This window comes from Numida meleagris, chromosome 3 (assembly GCF_002078875.1).
Source record: "Numida meleagris isolate 19003 breed g44 Domestic line chromosome 3, NumMel1.0, whole genome shotgun sequence".
In the NCBI taxonomy this organism is placed as follows: Eukaryota; Metazoa; Chordata; class Aves; order Galliformes; family Numididae; genus Numida; species Numida meleagris.
The window spans coordinates 82,144,462-82,161,441 of NC_034411.1; the positions used below are offsets into that span (position 1 = coordinate 82,144,462).

The 16,980-nt window shown below is 34.9% G+C and overlaps 1 protein-coding gene across 25 annotated transcripts in view; it reads right to left on the minus strand.

Moving 5' to 3' along the window:
• The window catches only part of RIMS1 (regulating synaptic membrane exocytosis 1), a 363,013-nt gene that overhangs the window by 38,241 nt on the left and 307,792 nt on the right, over nucleotides 1-16,980 (minus strand). For 18 of the 25 annotated variants that reach the window (XM_021393096.1, XM_021393089.1, XM_021393093.1 and 15 more), the window contains one exon: nucleotides 2,891-3,123. The exons of the other annotated variants lie outside the window; for them this stretch is intronic. In XM_021393096.1, the coding sequence (XP_021248771.1) occupies nucleotides 2,891-3,123 (233 nt within the window). The remainder of the gene's footprint in view (nucleotides 1-2,890; nucleotides 3,124-16,980) is intronic. 25 annotated transcript variants of the gene reach the window in all.

The window sequence follows — 16,980 nt, forward strand, 5'->3', positions numbered from 1 at the left end:
AAGAAAAACTGGTTTGTCATCAGAAATACTGCCTGCAGATTACAAGCTTTTTTCTATAAAATTTAAAATCTAACCAATTTGTAGGCACAACAAACAAATCATACTAAGTAAGGATTTCCTTATTTCAATGAACAGTTACAAAGAGTATTACAAAATTTGAAACATAACTGGAGGGTAGGTACATAACTGAAAGGTACTTTCCTTGCAGATTTACTTAAAAATGAAAAGTAACCCTTCCATTGACAGTCTTATAAGGCTCAAATTCAGAAAAAAAATATTTTCCAACAGCAGTGACCAATAAGGGTGTACAAAATAAATCTGCTCCATAAATGCAAAGAGGTTCACGCACGCATGCACAGGCTCACACGCACAAACAAGCACTCTTCTTTTTTCATTGAAAAGAAAATTAACTCTTAGAAATAAATGCTATCTGGTAGCAGTTTCATAGGCACTTCTAAATTTTATAAGATTAAACCCATGCACTATGCTAAAAACAAGAATAATGTACCAAAAAAAATGGATTTCAGCCCTTACTGACCATTTCTTCAAATGAAAAATCAAGATGGAAGTTAACTTTACTAGCTTTAGTGACAATAGTAAAAATGGAAGTTTGGATATACATGTTCCCCAGAAATATGGAAAATCAGAATTTCAATACATACCCAATCTTTTGCTTTCTTTCTAATCCCTTATTGTGAGTTATTACATAACCATTTTTAAAGATCTAGTTTATATTGTATCACCAAAATAGATTTTTTTTTTCTTACTGAGTGGCAGAAACATAAATTTAGTTAGGTGCAACATATTACAATTAATTAGTCATTTTTAGATCCCTCCTCTACTCTTGTACACCATAAGAAGGAAGAGAAGTGTGTTCCAGATTTATGCATGAGTATTTAGTCTCCAATAATGGATTTTCTTTGGAAAATCTATCAAGTCGCCTGTGTATATTCTTACAAAAATACATATTAATTAATCTCACTGACTTCTAACATAATTAAATTAAAAAAATACTGACTAATAAAATATACCACATTTTATTTGCTTGTCTCATACCAGAGATAGTACTGTTTGCCTAAGCCACAGTAAGGCAAAGTAAATATCATTCTCAGCTCTATTTTACAATCCAGAATAATACATAGTTGTGGTTCACAATTTGCTGTTTGTATTTCATTAGAACTTCAGGTGCCCTGCTCCTTGCAAAATTTCTATTTTGCCAACATTTAGAGAGCTATCGCAACTACGTGTGGAGAACGGGAGCATCTGAGCTTTAATTAAATAATGTTAAAAAGTGTTCAAAAGTCACAGTTTAGATTTTAAGTTAATTATTAACTCCACTAAGAAGTTCATAGAAGGCAAATCATCCCTAAGTTGGCAGCTCCCCATGCCTTCCTCTTAATCATATAGCTCTGGTTCCTGGTTGGAGCTGGACTACTGGATAAGATGGAGCAAAGATTTGCTCCGGCACAGCAATTCCTGTTTCAAAGAGATTTAGGAGCTAGAGAGGAATGCCAGATCAAATTACAAAAATACTCAGTAAAATAGTTAAAATATTTTGTTCTTTAGTAAGGGGAGTAAAATGACAATCTAAAATCCTTTCTTAACATCGCATCACCTTTAATTACCTAACAGCATGTAATTTTTTCTGATACATCTAAAATAACAACTTACTGTGTACAGCTATCTGTATTCTGGGCTCAGATTCAGGTGAAGTACTAATAACCTCACTGCGTTTTTGAGCAACACAGTATTAAAATTCTGGGCTTCAAATATGCCTGCTGGAGCTAGCATTTGGTTTAACGGCATGATTATATGCTTTCTGGCTTAAAACTCCTAAATGAGTAGTGCAGAAAAATACTGAAATCTTTTTGTCGAAGCTGACTAAGCTTTACATTTTGAAACACATACTGCTCATCTGTCCATTAAAGAAAAAGAAAAAAAAAGGAAAAACAACAAGATAATACTTACCTTAATCTAGATTATCCTGACTATGTAAGAGGAGAGGTGACCTGCTGTATAGTTAAATTCTAATTTTAATGCTAGGCTGAAGCTTTTTTTTTTTTTTCTTTTTTCCCTTCACTTTCTGTTAGTAAGAAAGAACCCTTAGGGTCAGCTCCTGCTCACACTGAAGACAAGAGCAAAAGTCTTCATCAGAGTTCAATAGGAGAAGGAAGGGGACTTTAAAACATGTTTTTTTTCCATTTTTTATCTTTCTGTATGAATTATTTTTACCTTCAGGCTATGCAGATATTAAGCTTTTAAGATCTCTGAAGTAGCACAAAGGGTTGGAAGTCTCATGTTCCTAATGAAGCATCATTCTCTAGCCTAATTTAGCTGAATTCACTGACCCTATTTTGCCTGTGTTGTTTTTAAAGAGAAATTATTGGATTTACTCTTGACTAACAAAAAGATAGCTTTTAAAACCACATTTTTGGCACTACAGATACAACTTGCTATACAACTTACATAACTGACATTCATTTGCTTAGATTTCAATTCCCCCATTTGCAGTCAATGCTTCCACTATAAAAAAATTCTACACATAAATGGCTGCCCTTAGTCAAATGATCATCCACTACTGATACCCACGGAGGAGTTTTTACATTTATTTGCCTACCTGTAAATAAGGCTTCTAAGAGATGAAAACACTTTTTGTTGATCAGGACAGAAAGTTGTTACAGTACATAGCTATAAGGCATTTGTATATGGTTTCTTGTAGTTGTCTCATGATCAAAGAACATTAATATATCAGAAATTTTTTCACAATTAGAAAATCTTTTCTCCTAAGTGGACTATATCCAAATACATGTAACATAGATGCCACAGATGAAAGAATGGTAAACCACCTCTGGTGAGAGTCCTGCTTCCAAATAGCATGCGTCTTACTCACCGGTTTGGCTAAGTTGAGATGTGCTTCTGCTCCTTCGAGACACTATGGCAACCACTTTGGCACTAAGACTGGAACGCCTTTTCTTCCCACCTGTTCCAACTGTGCCGACAGCCGTGTCTGACTGACTCCCATCATTGTGCTCCAGCTTATACATCTCTCCGCTCACACTTGTGCTCTTAGTGATTCTCCCTGAAGTCCCCATCCGTCTGCCTTGCATTTTAGGAGTAAATGTACTACATTTACAAAGTAAAAACAAACACGTTAATTTGGTTGTGCAGCAGTGCTTTCAGAAGTCTTTTTTTTTTAATTAAAAAATTAATTGTAAGTTTAGATAATTTTACTTTTTTCTTTTGATTCACAAATATAAGGTTAATTTGGATAATCCTCAGGATATATGTTTCCAGTATTGTAATTTGTGCTTAAAGAGAAAAAAAGGAAATGAATGCTTTCCCAATAGCTTATCAGAGTGACGCAGGCAACACTGAAAATTCATGTGTAACCTTCCTGCATATATCCCCAGAATACAGAAAGCAACAATTTTAGTACCAAAGAGAATGAATATAGGCCAAAAGTATATGTGTAGGTTAATACATGTATCTTATAGGCACTATTCACAAAAGGCTTAAGACTTTCTAGATAAGAAGATACAATCTTATGTAATTTCATGCTTTACAGAAAGAAGAGATAATATAACATGTAGGCTATTGTATGTTTATGCTCTCTCACTTTTTAAAGCTAAACAAAAATGCAGTATGAAGGCAAAGTAAATGTGAGGTAAAGAACTAATAACCCAACAGAACTTCTACTGACTGACAGAAAAACAAATTCCTGTTTCAGTTCTGTTTGCTTTTCTTTAGCTATCATATTACATTTGAACATTTTGATTTTTTTTTCTGGTCCTGCACACAGAAGCTGGATAAAGTACACAGAAACGCACTCAGGTGAACAGTCTCAAATATGCACAGGACATATTAATACACAGTCCTAACACTGTTATGGCCAAGTGATGCCCTAGCTCTCATGACAGTACTATGTTAGCTATCACTCTGCAGAGACATGGAAGTTTGAGTTGCAGCCTTACTCAGTTCAGATGTAGCTGTTAAATCAGCTCAATATGTGGAATATTCCTTGAATACGTGTTGCTGATTAGTGGACCTACTGGTAACATATTGGCTGTAGAGACTGCTTCTTCAGTAATTTTGTATTTTGAATTCAAATGTTGAATTTTCCTGTTTTGTTTTGCTGTCCCTCCTAGGGGGTTACCTTTCCAGAAGTGATAGCCCTGACCCCTCCATCACCTTTAAAAAAAAAAAAAATAGAAAGGTTCATTATCCCACAACAAGTTCCAGACAGACAAGAAGTCTTGCCAGGATGAAATGGGAGAACTGTAAGGGTTGGAAGATCCTCTGGAGATCCCTCAGTCCAACCCCCTGCTAAGGCAGGTTCCTTAGAGCAGGTCGCACAGGAAAGTATCCAGGTGAGTTTTGAATATCTCCTCTTCTGCATAAGAGGAGCTGACATCCTGTGATCTGGTGGACCTAGACCCTGCTAAAGCATCAGTCAGTCCTTTCCAAAGACTTGGGATCTGCCCTTGTTAATTTCAGATTAAGAAAAACAACTAGAGCCTTTACACAGAACAATGTGATGTGTTGCGCTGCAGTACCCAAGAACACTTTTTAGAGGACCACATCAGGCATGTAGAGCTTAAAATAGGTTCTTTCTTCTTTTGTCCCATCCCACTGGAACTTTAGTGACTGGCTTTTAGTTTTGCATAGCAAAAATGCAAGGAAATGTATTTAGACATTACTATATAAAATTCCCTTGTATTCTTCTGCAGGTATCCCCCCTGCTCCTCCTCACCATACACACCACAGAATCACAGAACTGTAGGGGTTGGAAGCGACCTCTAGAGATCATTGAGTCCAACCCCCCTGCCAAAGCAGGCTCCCTAGACCAGGTTGCACAGCTCGGCAACAAGGCGGGTCTTGAACATCCAGAGAGGGAGACTTCACCACCTCTCTGGGCAGCCTGTCCCAGTGTTTTGTCACCCTCACTGTGAAGAAGTTCTTACGCACATTTATGTGGAACTTCTATGCTTCAGTTTGTGGCCATTTCCCCTTGTCCTATTGCCACTCACCACTGAAAAGAATCTGGCCTTGTCCCTTTGCCTCCCATGCCGTAGATATTTATGAACGTTAATCAGATCCCCTGTGAGTCTTCTTTTCTCAAGGCTGAACAGACCCAGGTCGGTCAGCCTTTCCTCATAGGAGAGGTGCTCCAGGCCCCTTATCATCTTTGTGGTTCTCCACTGGACTCTCTCCAGGAGATCCCTGTCTTTTTTGTACCAGGAAGCCCAGAACTGGACACATATCCAGTCAGGTCCTTAGGAAGAATTTTAACTGTGCTGTTCAGTCTTTCGGAAAAAAAACTTCACAAAAAGACTATCTTCCAAAAATTTGCAAGTATCAAGGGAAAGGATCTATAAGCAAGTTACTTCTTTTCACTTTAATGTAAAATCAAGTAAAAAACACATTAAAATATTTTAATTTTTCAAAACAAAAAATAGATGTATTCCTGAAAGCTGGTAAGGAGTTATAGAACTTATGTGATGATACACAAATGACAGTAACATCATCAGGGTCTTTTAATATCTTGACGGCTAAATTTTCTCATGAGTCTCGCTTAATCAGTAGTCCAAACCATTCACACAGTTAATTTTGAAAAGTACTAAACTTCTTGCTTTAATGAAAGAGAGATTTTCTAGAATACTTTAAAATCTGTACCCACGATTTTTAACAGATAGTCCAAATAGTAGAATTAAACGTATCAGACTTCAATCCTACAGGCCAGACTGACTGCTTGAAAACATGCACAGTGCAATATACACCAGGTTTGGACCCATAAGAATTCTTAGAAGTGCTTCAATTCTGTTGAATTCTGTTTCAATTTCTGATACTGTTTGAAAACAGCATTCTAGGGGCACTGTGCATTGCAAAATCCAGAGACTTAAGTACTGTTATCTTCCATTACTAGATGGTAATAAAAATATAAGAATTGGTCAGACATGAATCAAACACTTAACTACTGCCCTTCAAGCTCCTGATGATGTAATGTAGAGGTACACCTCTCATGAATCTCTTGTCTATTTCATTTGAATATGTAACTATTTATTGTCATCAATAATTAGTGAAATTCACAGTATAGATAAAAGAGTCTACAGCCTTTTGGCTTGCCTGGGCCATGGTAAGTGAAAAGGAATTGTCTTGGGCCAAATAGAAAATATATAGATAATGTATATAAGTAACAAAACTTTTTTTTTTAATGTATTTTTCATTAAAACATAAAAAAGAGGGCAACAAAAACATAAAAGTTTTGGGTTGGACATGTATGGTTTATATCACACTCATGAAAAACATTAGCACTGTGGTTTGTTTTTACAGCTCTAGGACAGACAGCTTTCAATCCAGGTGGTTACACTTCAGTAAATTAACACTCTATCAAATGCATGCTCATGAAACAAGTCATGCATTAAATGACCTTTCTGGAATCGCAACAAGAAGAACTCTTATAGTTCCGAAGATATAGAGTATCTTTTTAATCTGAAGGAGAGTAAATTCATAAGCAATGAATATCTGCCAATCACATTTGTTTCCATAGAAGCACATATACCCACGGTACACATCCTATCAGTCATGATAATAAGTAATTAAAAATTTGTTCCTTCAGAGTCAGGAATAATAATAATTAGGCTTAGCCTTTTTGTAGTTGTGGTTGTTGTTTTGTTTGTTTTCTTATCATAGGAGCACAGTAATCCCTTTTTCTTCAAAACCTCCTATAAGCCTCTCTGCTCCAAAATATTTTCCAGGTCCCTACCTGGCCACGGCATTCTACTTTCTTTCAGTTTTCTTTAACACTGTCTAGAGAAACTAGCAACAGGCAATGAATTATGTGGAGGATGCATGGCTAATCAGTAGATAACTGTGGATTTCCTGTTTTGGTCTTTCATTCACTGAGCACTAACTGTGTTTCTTTTTCCTCCCAAGTTGTTGTTTTTGAAAAAAGCTTAGAAACTGAGATTGTGTCTAGCTCTCTTCAAACTGGACAGTAAATGAAAGGTCATCAGGAAGATGGGTTTATTACAGAAAGAAACAAAGTCACATACAGATACCAATGAGAACATAAACATTTTTCTTTCATGAAATCAAGCTGTTAGAGAACAATTTTCTTGAGGAACATAAATATCCTCTTCTCGAATTTATATTAAATAAACAATACCCCTAATACAGTACAGATGCTTACTGAATACACTACTGCCTCTTAAAGTTGCAAAGGACACTAAACTGTGATGTTTTTACTGTTGTTCATAGAATGCAATAAACTCATGTTTACAAAATATCTAAGCTAGCAGCTACTTTTGTTTCAAATAAGAATAACTTCTCTTTATGTTTCCATAAACACTGTGATATGAAAAAATATTAATCAGGATTGCCCATGCCTTATGAACATACAACTCTTAATGCTTCAAATAGTAAATTAATTTTAAGAAGCAGTGATGAATACTAAAACATTCATGCTGAAATTTCTGACAAAAAATATTTTCCCACAAATTGAGAAGATTTTGGAAAGTTTACTCTTCTTAATTTTAGGGCAGGACATTGCTCCACAGCTTTTACACAGAATTTCAGCTATATCAAGAAAATCTTACGAAATGTATTCTCTTTAAAAATAACGATATCAGCAACTTCAACACTTATCAATAAAACCTTACAAATTGAGACCTAATGTACAATGTGATAACACTGTCTAAATGTTCAAACAACCTGCAGAAGTAGCTCAGTGTGGTGTCATTCAATCTCTGTATATAAACAGAATTGTTGATTCCTAATTCTGTATACCTAATTCTGTATATCTAATTCTGTAGCTGAGCTAGCAAACAAAATTTCTATCTCTGTTTCTGAATCTTCAGTCCTTTTTCCTTGTCTGAGAAGGAGACAAGTCCCCTTACTCATGCTCATAGATTGCCAGAGGGCATTGACTGATTTGCTGTTCTGGATGTGGAAACAAGGCCATTTGAGGGGCTGATCAAAAGTACAGTCTGATAACTGGAAGGGCAGAACTCCATGGGTCTCTTTTTCAGGGATCATATTTTGATTAGGCATGGATAATCCTTTCCACAGGAAAGGTACTTGGAATTGGATTTTAATGACTATTTCAGCGATGCTGATGATGTCTTCTAGTCAAAGCTGACCGTAGCATTTTTTCCCCATTTTGGGCCATGGAGTCTTTTGTCACTTCTTTAACTCTACCATATTTCAGTAAGATAGAGGGAAGAAATTGAAAATACTTCTGTTGGGAGCATTTGTTGATTATTTGTTGATTGTTCTATTACTGGCTATCACTTGGAGGCACAGCTCCTAGCTCATCTTTAATCACATCTGTTACTTTAATCACTATGCTCAGGGTCTAATTTATGAAACACAGAGAAGCAAAGACCTGCAAGAATTTACAGATACTCTTTTACACTTAACCCTTCCAATAAAATATCTATTTTTTCTTTTTCTTTACTTGCCTTTTTTAGATTATTGATACATTCATTTAAAAGCAGAAATGTCTTGTGCAAGCTAAAATTGGTAAACTATTAAGTTACGTGGTACATTTAAATCAAGTTATAACATAAATAAATGAATATAAATTTCTATAGGAGGGTAACTAAGAGTATGATATTAATCTTTCACCCACATTTTTATTTATTTTACCAGTTTTAGCAATTATTTCAATAAGCTAAGCAAAGATTTTATACTATTTCTAATCACTGGCATAGTAATACGATTTATGTTTAAATTAACATTGGTTATTGGCATTGTATCTGTGCATCTATTTCACATTTGGAACTCTCTTTCAAAAGTACTGGAATAGCATGTATTCATAATATAACTTTATGACAGTCCAAATATATTTTGTTCTCTTACAGATCGCTCTTTTTAAGATGGCATAAAATTCAGTTTTCTGTCTCTTGCTGTTAGTTACTATTTCAGTGCCATGTATGATACATTACGATGAATGAACCAATTGAATAGTAGCTGTATTTCAATGTATTTTAAGTTTGTTCCAAAGTTCTTACTGGTATTCTTACAAGCCCTTTGCTTATGTTTAGTTCTACAGATATGAAAATTATTTTTATATTGGGGAAGTGATACGAGGATTATATTTCCTGCCACAATAGGTATTTTTAACAAAATCAGCAAAATATGGTTTAAAGATGCTCAGCATTTCCAAACAAATAAACACAGATACTGAACATGAAAAAAAAAAAGTCACACTACTATTATTTTTTAACCGAAGTATCACACTGAAGTGACACTCGCCCTGACCTCAGTGGAAGAGCGGGGCCGTACCCCGGGTGCCCGGAACTGTCCTTCAGCACCACGAGCGGGTTCCGCCGGGTCACCGTGCATCTGCTCCCTCTACGAAGCAGAAAATGCTCATGTTTTTCTGCCAGAACTCTCTCACATGAGACAGATCACATCTCAAGTGCTATCTGTCCTACATAAGATGAAAGACTGTGTTTATATGTCAGCAATCGCAGCAGTTGAAAAAGGCAGCACTTTCAGTTTTGCTAGCTGTCAATATCTGAAAGTCATACTTCACTCATGTCTGTGAGGATGAAGAATGAATCACTAAGATAAATAACTCATTCAAAGAGTAGTTTGAACTACAAGCTGAGAGAAAATTTAACTGTGAAGTAAGTTCCATAAAATGAATACATGACAAGGACAGTATGGATTACATTTTCTTATATTAAACTACAGTACATAAATACATAAAACTTAAAGCCAGTTGCATGTATTATATCACTCCATATATTTCTACATACAGATATCTAAAGCAGAAAAATAGACAGCAAAAATTATTTGGATTGAGAAAATTATTGTAGAGACACACTCAGTATTTCCCAGTAACAATGTAAAGTATCTGCCAATGGTACATATCACCTGAAAAACAAAGATAATAAGAAACAGGAAGTGAGAGCAAACTTTGCTCATAAACTCACCTATATAAAATCCTGAAGTGCATCCTTTCAGGGGAAAAAACTTAAGTGATTAGCCATTGCTAAAATTACAGTATTTTCTTCATTATCTTAGGCTTGTTGATGGCTTACAAAAATATATATATATATTAGGTGTTCATTTGCTTGAGCACTCATTTTTTATCCCATCCATTTTTCCAATAATGCAAGCCATGAATAAATAAATTATCTTCTGTATTTCCTGCAGTACTGATGATACTGTAATTTAAGTTTCTTCCACAGAATTGCAGTAACTTGAATCTTTAGATAGAATCCCTGGCCTACACCACCACAAGCTAGTAAATTTCCTTTCTATTCTACTGAATGCAGAATCACGTACGAGTTCATAGCCCCTATGGCATCCTTTTGCAATGAGGTAACTCATGAATACCAATAACCTCCTAAACATATAATAGTTGTGGACCAAATGGAAGATGAGCAATCCTTTAATAATGGGGAACATTACATTTCTAAAAATAATCTACATCTTGTTATTAGTATTATGTGATATATAATTAATAAATCCAAACTCTAAATTACCTATCCACAAATTGTTCTGTCAGTCTTAGAATATATTGTCATATTTACCTATGATAAATGATGTTACTGTAAGATTAATTACTATGCAATTTATGGTATTCCATAAATCAAATGTGGTGCTTTACATACTAAAGGACAAACACATATCCCTAGTGAAATTCTCTCTAGAACTTAAGAGACATTTTTAGACTACAAAGTTAGTTGATTCAATGAAATAATCATTTTCTACAGTCTGTACCAACTGTAACTACATATCAATCTATATAATCTCTTGTACATCGATCATATATTATATCCATAAAATAACGATTAGAATCACAAATAACTTTGTTCTCCTGTAAAATCGCTACATTAGGGTTCTAACAGTGTATTAACAATAGCTGAAATTGTCACCTGCAAATTATATCTGTTCTTGACAATATTCCTGCTTCTCAGTAATATAAATATTTCCTCTGAAATTACAAAGTCTCAGCTCCATTGTGTTCAGTGTGTAAGCTCACAGGGTAACGGCGGGGAAAACTTCATTACAGAAGTCTCTGGGAGCTTAACTGATTCACATTCTACTTTGGAAGATCATGAAATTTCCACATTGGAATATAATACCTGAATCTGCTTTCTGGAAATGCCCAAGTAACACACTGACCAATGAAGTGCAAGGTTCACAGCTCTGAAGGATTTGTATTTTTAAAACTTGTAGAACCAGCATTTCTCCATGGAATGAAAGAATAATAATTCCATAAGTAATTCTGAACATTGGAGGATGTGATCAGGTTTTCCAAGAACATTTCAGCAAGTAAATGTATATTCCCTGAAACAAGCACAGAAATTGTCTCCGCATGCAGGAATCTGTATGTCTGTCTGCGTGAAGAACCACGGCATTACCAGCCTGAAGCCAGCAAATAATACAAATGATAAAATGAAACCAATACAAAAGTAGTCAGCAATTGCTCAGGATTAAGTACGGTTATTACTGCTGATGTAAGCAGGCTAATGAAATCGAAGGGCAAACAGCTCAGTTGAGTCAAACTTGACTGCTAACAGAGATGTATATACTAAATTCAAAGGTACCAAATGCAGAAAGCATTGAAATGATAAATCTGTATCAAGAAATTAGGTAGTGTGATTACGACATGAAAAAAAGTAGAGTTTTTTATGCTCACCACTAAATTGAGAAAACTTCCTTCAGCAGCAAGAACGCTGAATTAATCAGTTTTTCTTTCTTTGTATGACATTCAGCATGTCATTCTCCCAGTTACAACATAGTGTACTGCGTAACCCCCACTAAATGTACTGAAGTACCTGTGATCTTTTTGAGTAAAAAGGCTAAATCCTAGATATGAATCACTTACTAGTCCTTCATAGAAGTAGACAGCATCAACAGACAATAAATATAAAAGAGAGAACCATAGAATCCTTGATCCTAGAATGGAGGAGAAAAACATAAAAGGCTAAATGAAACAGAGGAATGACAAGAATAACAAAGAAAATACAGGAAAGCTATGTAAAAAGATAAACTGAGATGAAGATAAAGCAGGTGAGAGCTATTTTGAAGCAAAAGCTATTTCCCTAGATTTCTTCATTCTAAAAATAACATGCACTGCCTGTTACAAATGTTTCAGTGCAATGTTCCTAGAATACAAGTTTATATTTTATCTTAATCAACTTCAGTAATGAAATGAAAAAATAATTAAAACTATTTTCATACTTTTTTTCAAATCATTAAACTGCTGGTAAGATGACAGTTTCTTTGAAAGAGAAAGCATAATTTGATAACAAAAATGCACAAGCAGTGCTTCATATTAGATTTTTCTTGTACAGATGTTCTGAAGGGATTGAAGACTCCATCTCCCCCCCTCTCTGACAGAGGCATAAAGCAGTTTATAATGACAGATTTAAAATATATATATATATAGATAATGCATACTTAGAACATTAATTAACTCTGGTTTCACCTCGGTCTCATACATAAATGACCTCAGAACCAGACATTTCCATCTGAAATATGTTGCTTGGGGGTAAAAAGCATGCATAGTTATATTTTTAAGCAGCTTAGCTTAACTGTTTTGTCTTGCCTCCACATCAACCATTTGGAGGATATTGTCCTCTATTTTCCCCAATAAAAGCAAGAATTGTGACAAAGTTAAACCAGTGTGCTTGCCCCAGAAGAGATCATCTAAGCAGCAATATTAATTAACTACAATAAACATTCAAATTTTCATTCCTCTTTAATGAAATTGAGAAGAGTGATAATTGATACAGCAGTTCTAGCACAGTGCTTGTTTTTGAGCTGCTATTATTTATGGAAACAAGATTGCTCGTTTATGTCAGATATTTTGGTGGATCTGTAGAGATTTCAGATGCAAAATGGTGGCCCCTTATACTTTTGCTAGTTTTGGGTGTTGGTAACATCTACAATTCAAGTTTGCCAAATAATAATTTGGGTAGAATTTTACATGCCTCGTTTCTGCACAAGGTTGACTTTTCTTTTTCAATAAGTTCCAGCGGAAATACCATGTCTAGTTCTCTTTAAGAAGATACGGAAAACACATTAATATTGCACTGTCGAACAATAAACACATTTTCTTCATTTTGAAAAGTACTTCTGTCTGACTGAAAGATGTTAATGAGGTAACCCTTTTATCAAGCACAAACTGTTTTCTACCTTTGAATACCTGTGTACATTTGGGAAAACAGCATCTTCAGGTCCTAACTATCACGCTAATAGACTTGGAAGAGATCGACAATGAAAATACCAAAAGACTTTCTACCACATCGTGTTGATGCACTCACTTGTAATTCTCATTATTAATTAGATTGTCTGTTTCATAAATACCAATTCGTCTCCTGGCTAGAGGCAGAAAGTCAGCATTTTCCTGGAAGTGGGAAAGTTAGATCAACTGTCCATGACGCAGGAAGGCGTCATCTTCTGTCTTGGCAATCAGGCAAGACACAAGGCAAGGTCATCTGATTGGAGTGAGATGGACAGTAATCCTTAGAAGGAAAAAGACTGGCTCTCTAATGAAGGAGAATAAGAAAACTTTGGGAATATATTCTTCTCAAAGCTCTTTTCTTAGGGCAAAAATGTTCCTAAAATCCCTGAGCTGAATGTAAGCCTTTCCAGCATATCATCACAAATATTTATTGCATTATCTCATGAGATGGTCAGTTTCTCTTTTGCATCAACAAAACGCTATTCTCTCATTCTTCAGAGAAAGCATATTGCTTTTTCATAAGCCATTCATCAAGTTCTGCAACTGCAACTCAGCAAGCACTTAAAGATGCAATCTTTATGTATAACTGGGTTAAAGCAAACAAAAGTTTTAAAGAACCTCTCGTGTTTTTCCTCCAAACTTTCCATATGATGAGGGGACTGAATCCACAGCACCAAGCCAGAATAAACTCAGATGCATACAATCACTAATGAAAACACATTTAAAGAGATTTGTCCATCATCACGTAAAAACTCTAGGACAGAAACCTGAAGAGATTCACTTGCCAGAGCAGTAATTATCTACCTGAGCCAGCAGACCAACCATCTCTTCCTGCCATTCCTCATCCTCCTCATCCTCTATGCATATTCTAGCTTCTGTAAAAAAGGGTTTTAAAAAGGATTGACTTTACATGCACAGTCTTCATTTCTCCCTGGGACAGGCCCATACCATGTGTTGACTAATGAAATTTCTGCAGAGAGAGATGTGAGACTAATTCAATGAATAAGCCTACATACATGAAAAAAAACAACAGATTTACATAGCCAGGCTCAGTCGCAGTATTTCCTGTCTTTCAGCGCTTAGCTTTGCATTATTCATATTTGTTTTGTATGTTGTGTGAAAGTTTTCTTTAGTAATCATACTTAATATTACACAAATTTGATTTTACTGATTTATGCCATGAAAAACATTCATAGCTCAGCAATAAAATACATTGAGTATTTTATTTATACATGCAAGCAAAAATTCTGCTATTTTTCAGTTATTTTCTCCTGCTTTTATTGAAATATTTTTATTAAAACATGTCCATCAATCCAAAAACACATTTCATTATATCACAAACTGAAGAATGAAGAGCCATAAACTTAACAATTAAGAACTACAGTTCTTCAAGTCAATTTTGCTGGCTGTTCTTCCACTTCAGGTTATTATTAGTTTGTCAGTGTACTGAATTGCTTAGCCAGGCAAACTTTGTTAAAATTGCAGGTTTTTTTTTTTACTTTTGACATGAGAAATTTTTAATTGATCAACTTAAACATACCTTCATTGTTTTGGCTGAACTAGTACTTCACTATGTTTGAATTTCCCTTCTAACTACTCATACATTATGTTATTTGAAGGCATGGAGACTAACCATAAAATCACAAACTAATGAAGAAGATCAATCTCATACCAAATTACTATATATTCCTTTCCAGCAGTTTTTTTCCAACAGGAAACAGCCTGTATGGTTACCATTTTATGGAAACACAGCTTTGCCTAAAGTCTCAACCAGATTTTCTGCTGTATAAATGTTCCTTCCTTGCAAGAATGAACACAATCCTGAAGTTCTGAACATAATGCTCCTTCATTTCTCAGATATGATGACAGCTAGAACATGTATGTATATGTGAAACTCTTAATATGCTAGTAAACTTACATTAGTCCAAAGTTGCATTTGGCACTTTAGTGAAATTGTGTTTATCTTTCAACACAACTTGGCTCAGACTTCCACCTTATAACTGTATTTTTCAATGTAAATAGTTGTACTTTAACAAAGTAGCAGTTATATCACTACTACTCAACACATTTACATTGAAGACTGTCAAATTTTCCATTAGTTTGAAGTTTCATTCTGTGTAAAAACTTAGAGTAGATCAGTTGTTTAAAGGGCCTACTTATATTGACAAGTATCAGTCACCCCTCTAGGGGAAGTTGAATAAGAATATTCAAATATTTGTTTGTTAAACACAGAAAACAGACTCCTAGCTTTTAAATAAAAACATAACTGTTGTACCTTTAAACACAGTTACATGCTACCCTCATGCTAATATTTTCCAGAGCAAAAAGTTCTAAAGATAGTAAACAATGTATTAATGCTTGTAAAATGTTGAGTACAGGATTTTCTAGTGCTGTTTATCACACATTTCTCTGAAAGTCAAATTATTGTTTTGACTTATGAACTTCCAATTCAGAAAGACCAAAAAAAAAAAAAAAGTGAGCTTCATTAATTCAGATATGGACTTTCTGAGCTTCTACGTTTGTTTCCTGTGTTCATTTTGCAATTTTTACAGCTTCTGTCAGTCCATCCACTAACTCAAGGTGGTGAATTTTAACCAGAATTGATACACTGTGAAGTGTACACCAAGGTTTTACAAGTTTTCTGAGATCTGATAGCTATGAAGTAAAGAGATGCCTTAAATAAGGTCCCCTGCTGAAGAAAGCTGCTTTATTATCTCAGTACTTATGTAATCTCTTTGGTCTGCCAGCTGGACAATGAGTAAGGGAAAATCATGGAGGTACAGTGGACGAGGGAGATGGCTACAGTGTACGCTATTAGGATGTGACGCTCCATTAACAGTGTAGTTCCAAAACTTCTTGCATGCATAGTCTTTTCACTATGATAAGTATCAAAGTAGAATTAAGTTAGATTAATTTATTTTTTATCAACTCTCTGTGCTAACACTTATATATCTTTCGTGAGCACAGCACTAACACAGACAGTACCAGGGACATATATGTGTATGACTGTATGTAGCACAGTAAAAATGAACACACTACATGTGGAAAGTCTGCATCAAAAAATTTACTGAATCTAGTGCTCAGTTTATGGCGTTCATTTTCCTTCATTGTTTTTCTTGCAGTAGGAATTTCAATAGCCACTATGGAGTGGATACATTTTGTTGCTGATTTTAAAGCATCCTGTGCTTTAAAACGTAGTGGTTCTTATAACTGTCCTACATGACATCCTCTGCATCATTAGTGTTAAGAGGATCTTTGGATTGAACAAATGCTAACACCAGTCACAAAGTAAAATGTTAATTTAAACATCTTATTTTTAAATAAAGACTTTGTAATGGAAAATTCTGAGATGAAAGGAATCTCCTGGAAACAGAGCAAGCTATGAATCCAATATGGGCTTCTATTGTTTCTTTTTAACACTAAGACCCTTGGAAAGTCTTCAGTCTGCCAGCAGCACTGGCTACATTACTGATGCTTTGGGATGCCACTGCAGCTCTGGGAGGGAGGATGTTTTCTGTAGTAATATCAACTAATTAATCTCACTCAGTATTTAAATACAAAACTAGAAACCATTGAAGTAACTGCACAATAGATGTTGCTTATTACATTATTTAAAAAGTGAGTCCCTATTTGGTGACCCTAAAAGTCTTGTTTACAGTAGAAACCTTGACTACAAAGAAACAGTCATACATGGACAAATTATCAGGAATATAACTGGAGTCATAAATATAGCAGTTGTCATGATATTTATAACAGTCTTTTTTAAACCAGAC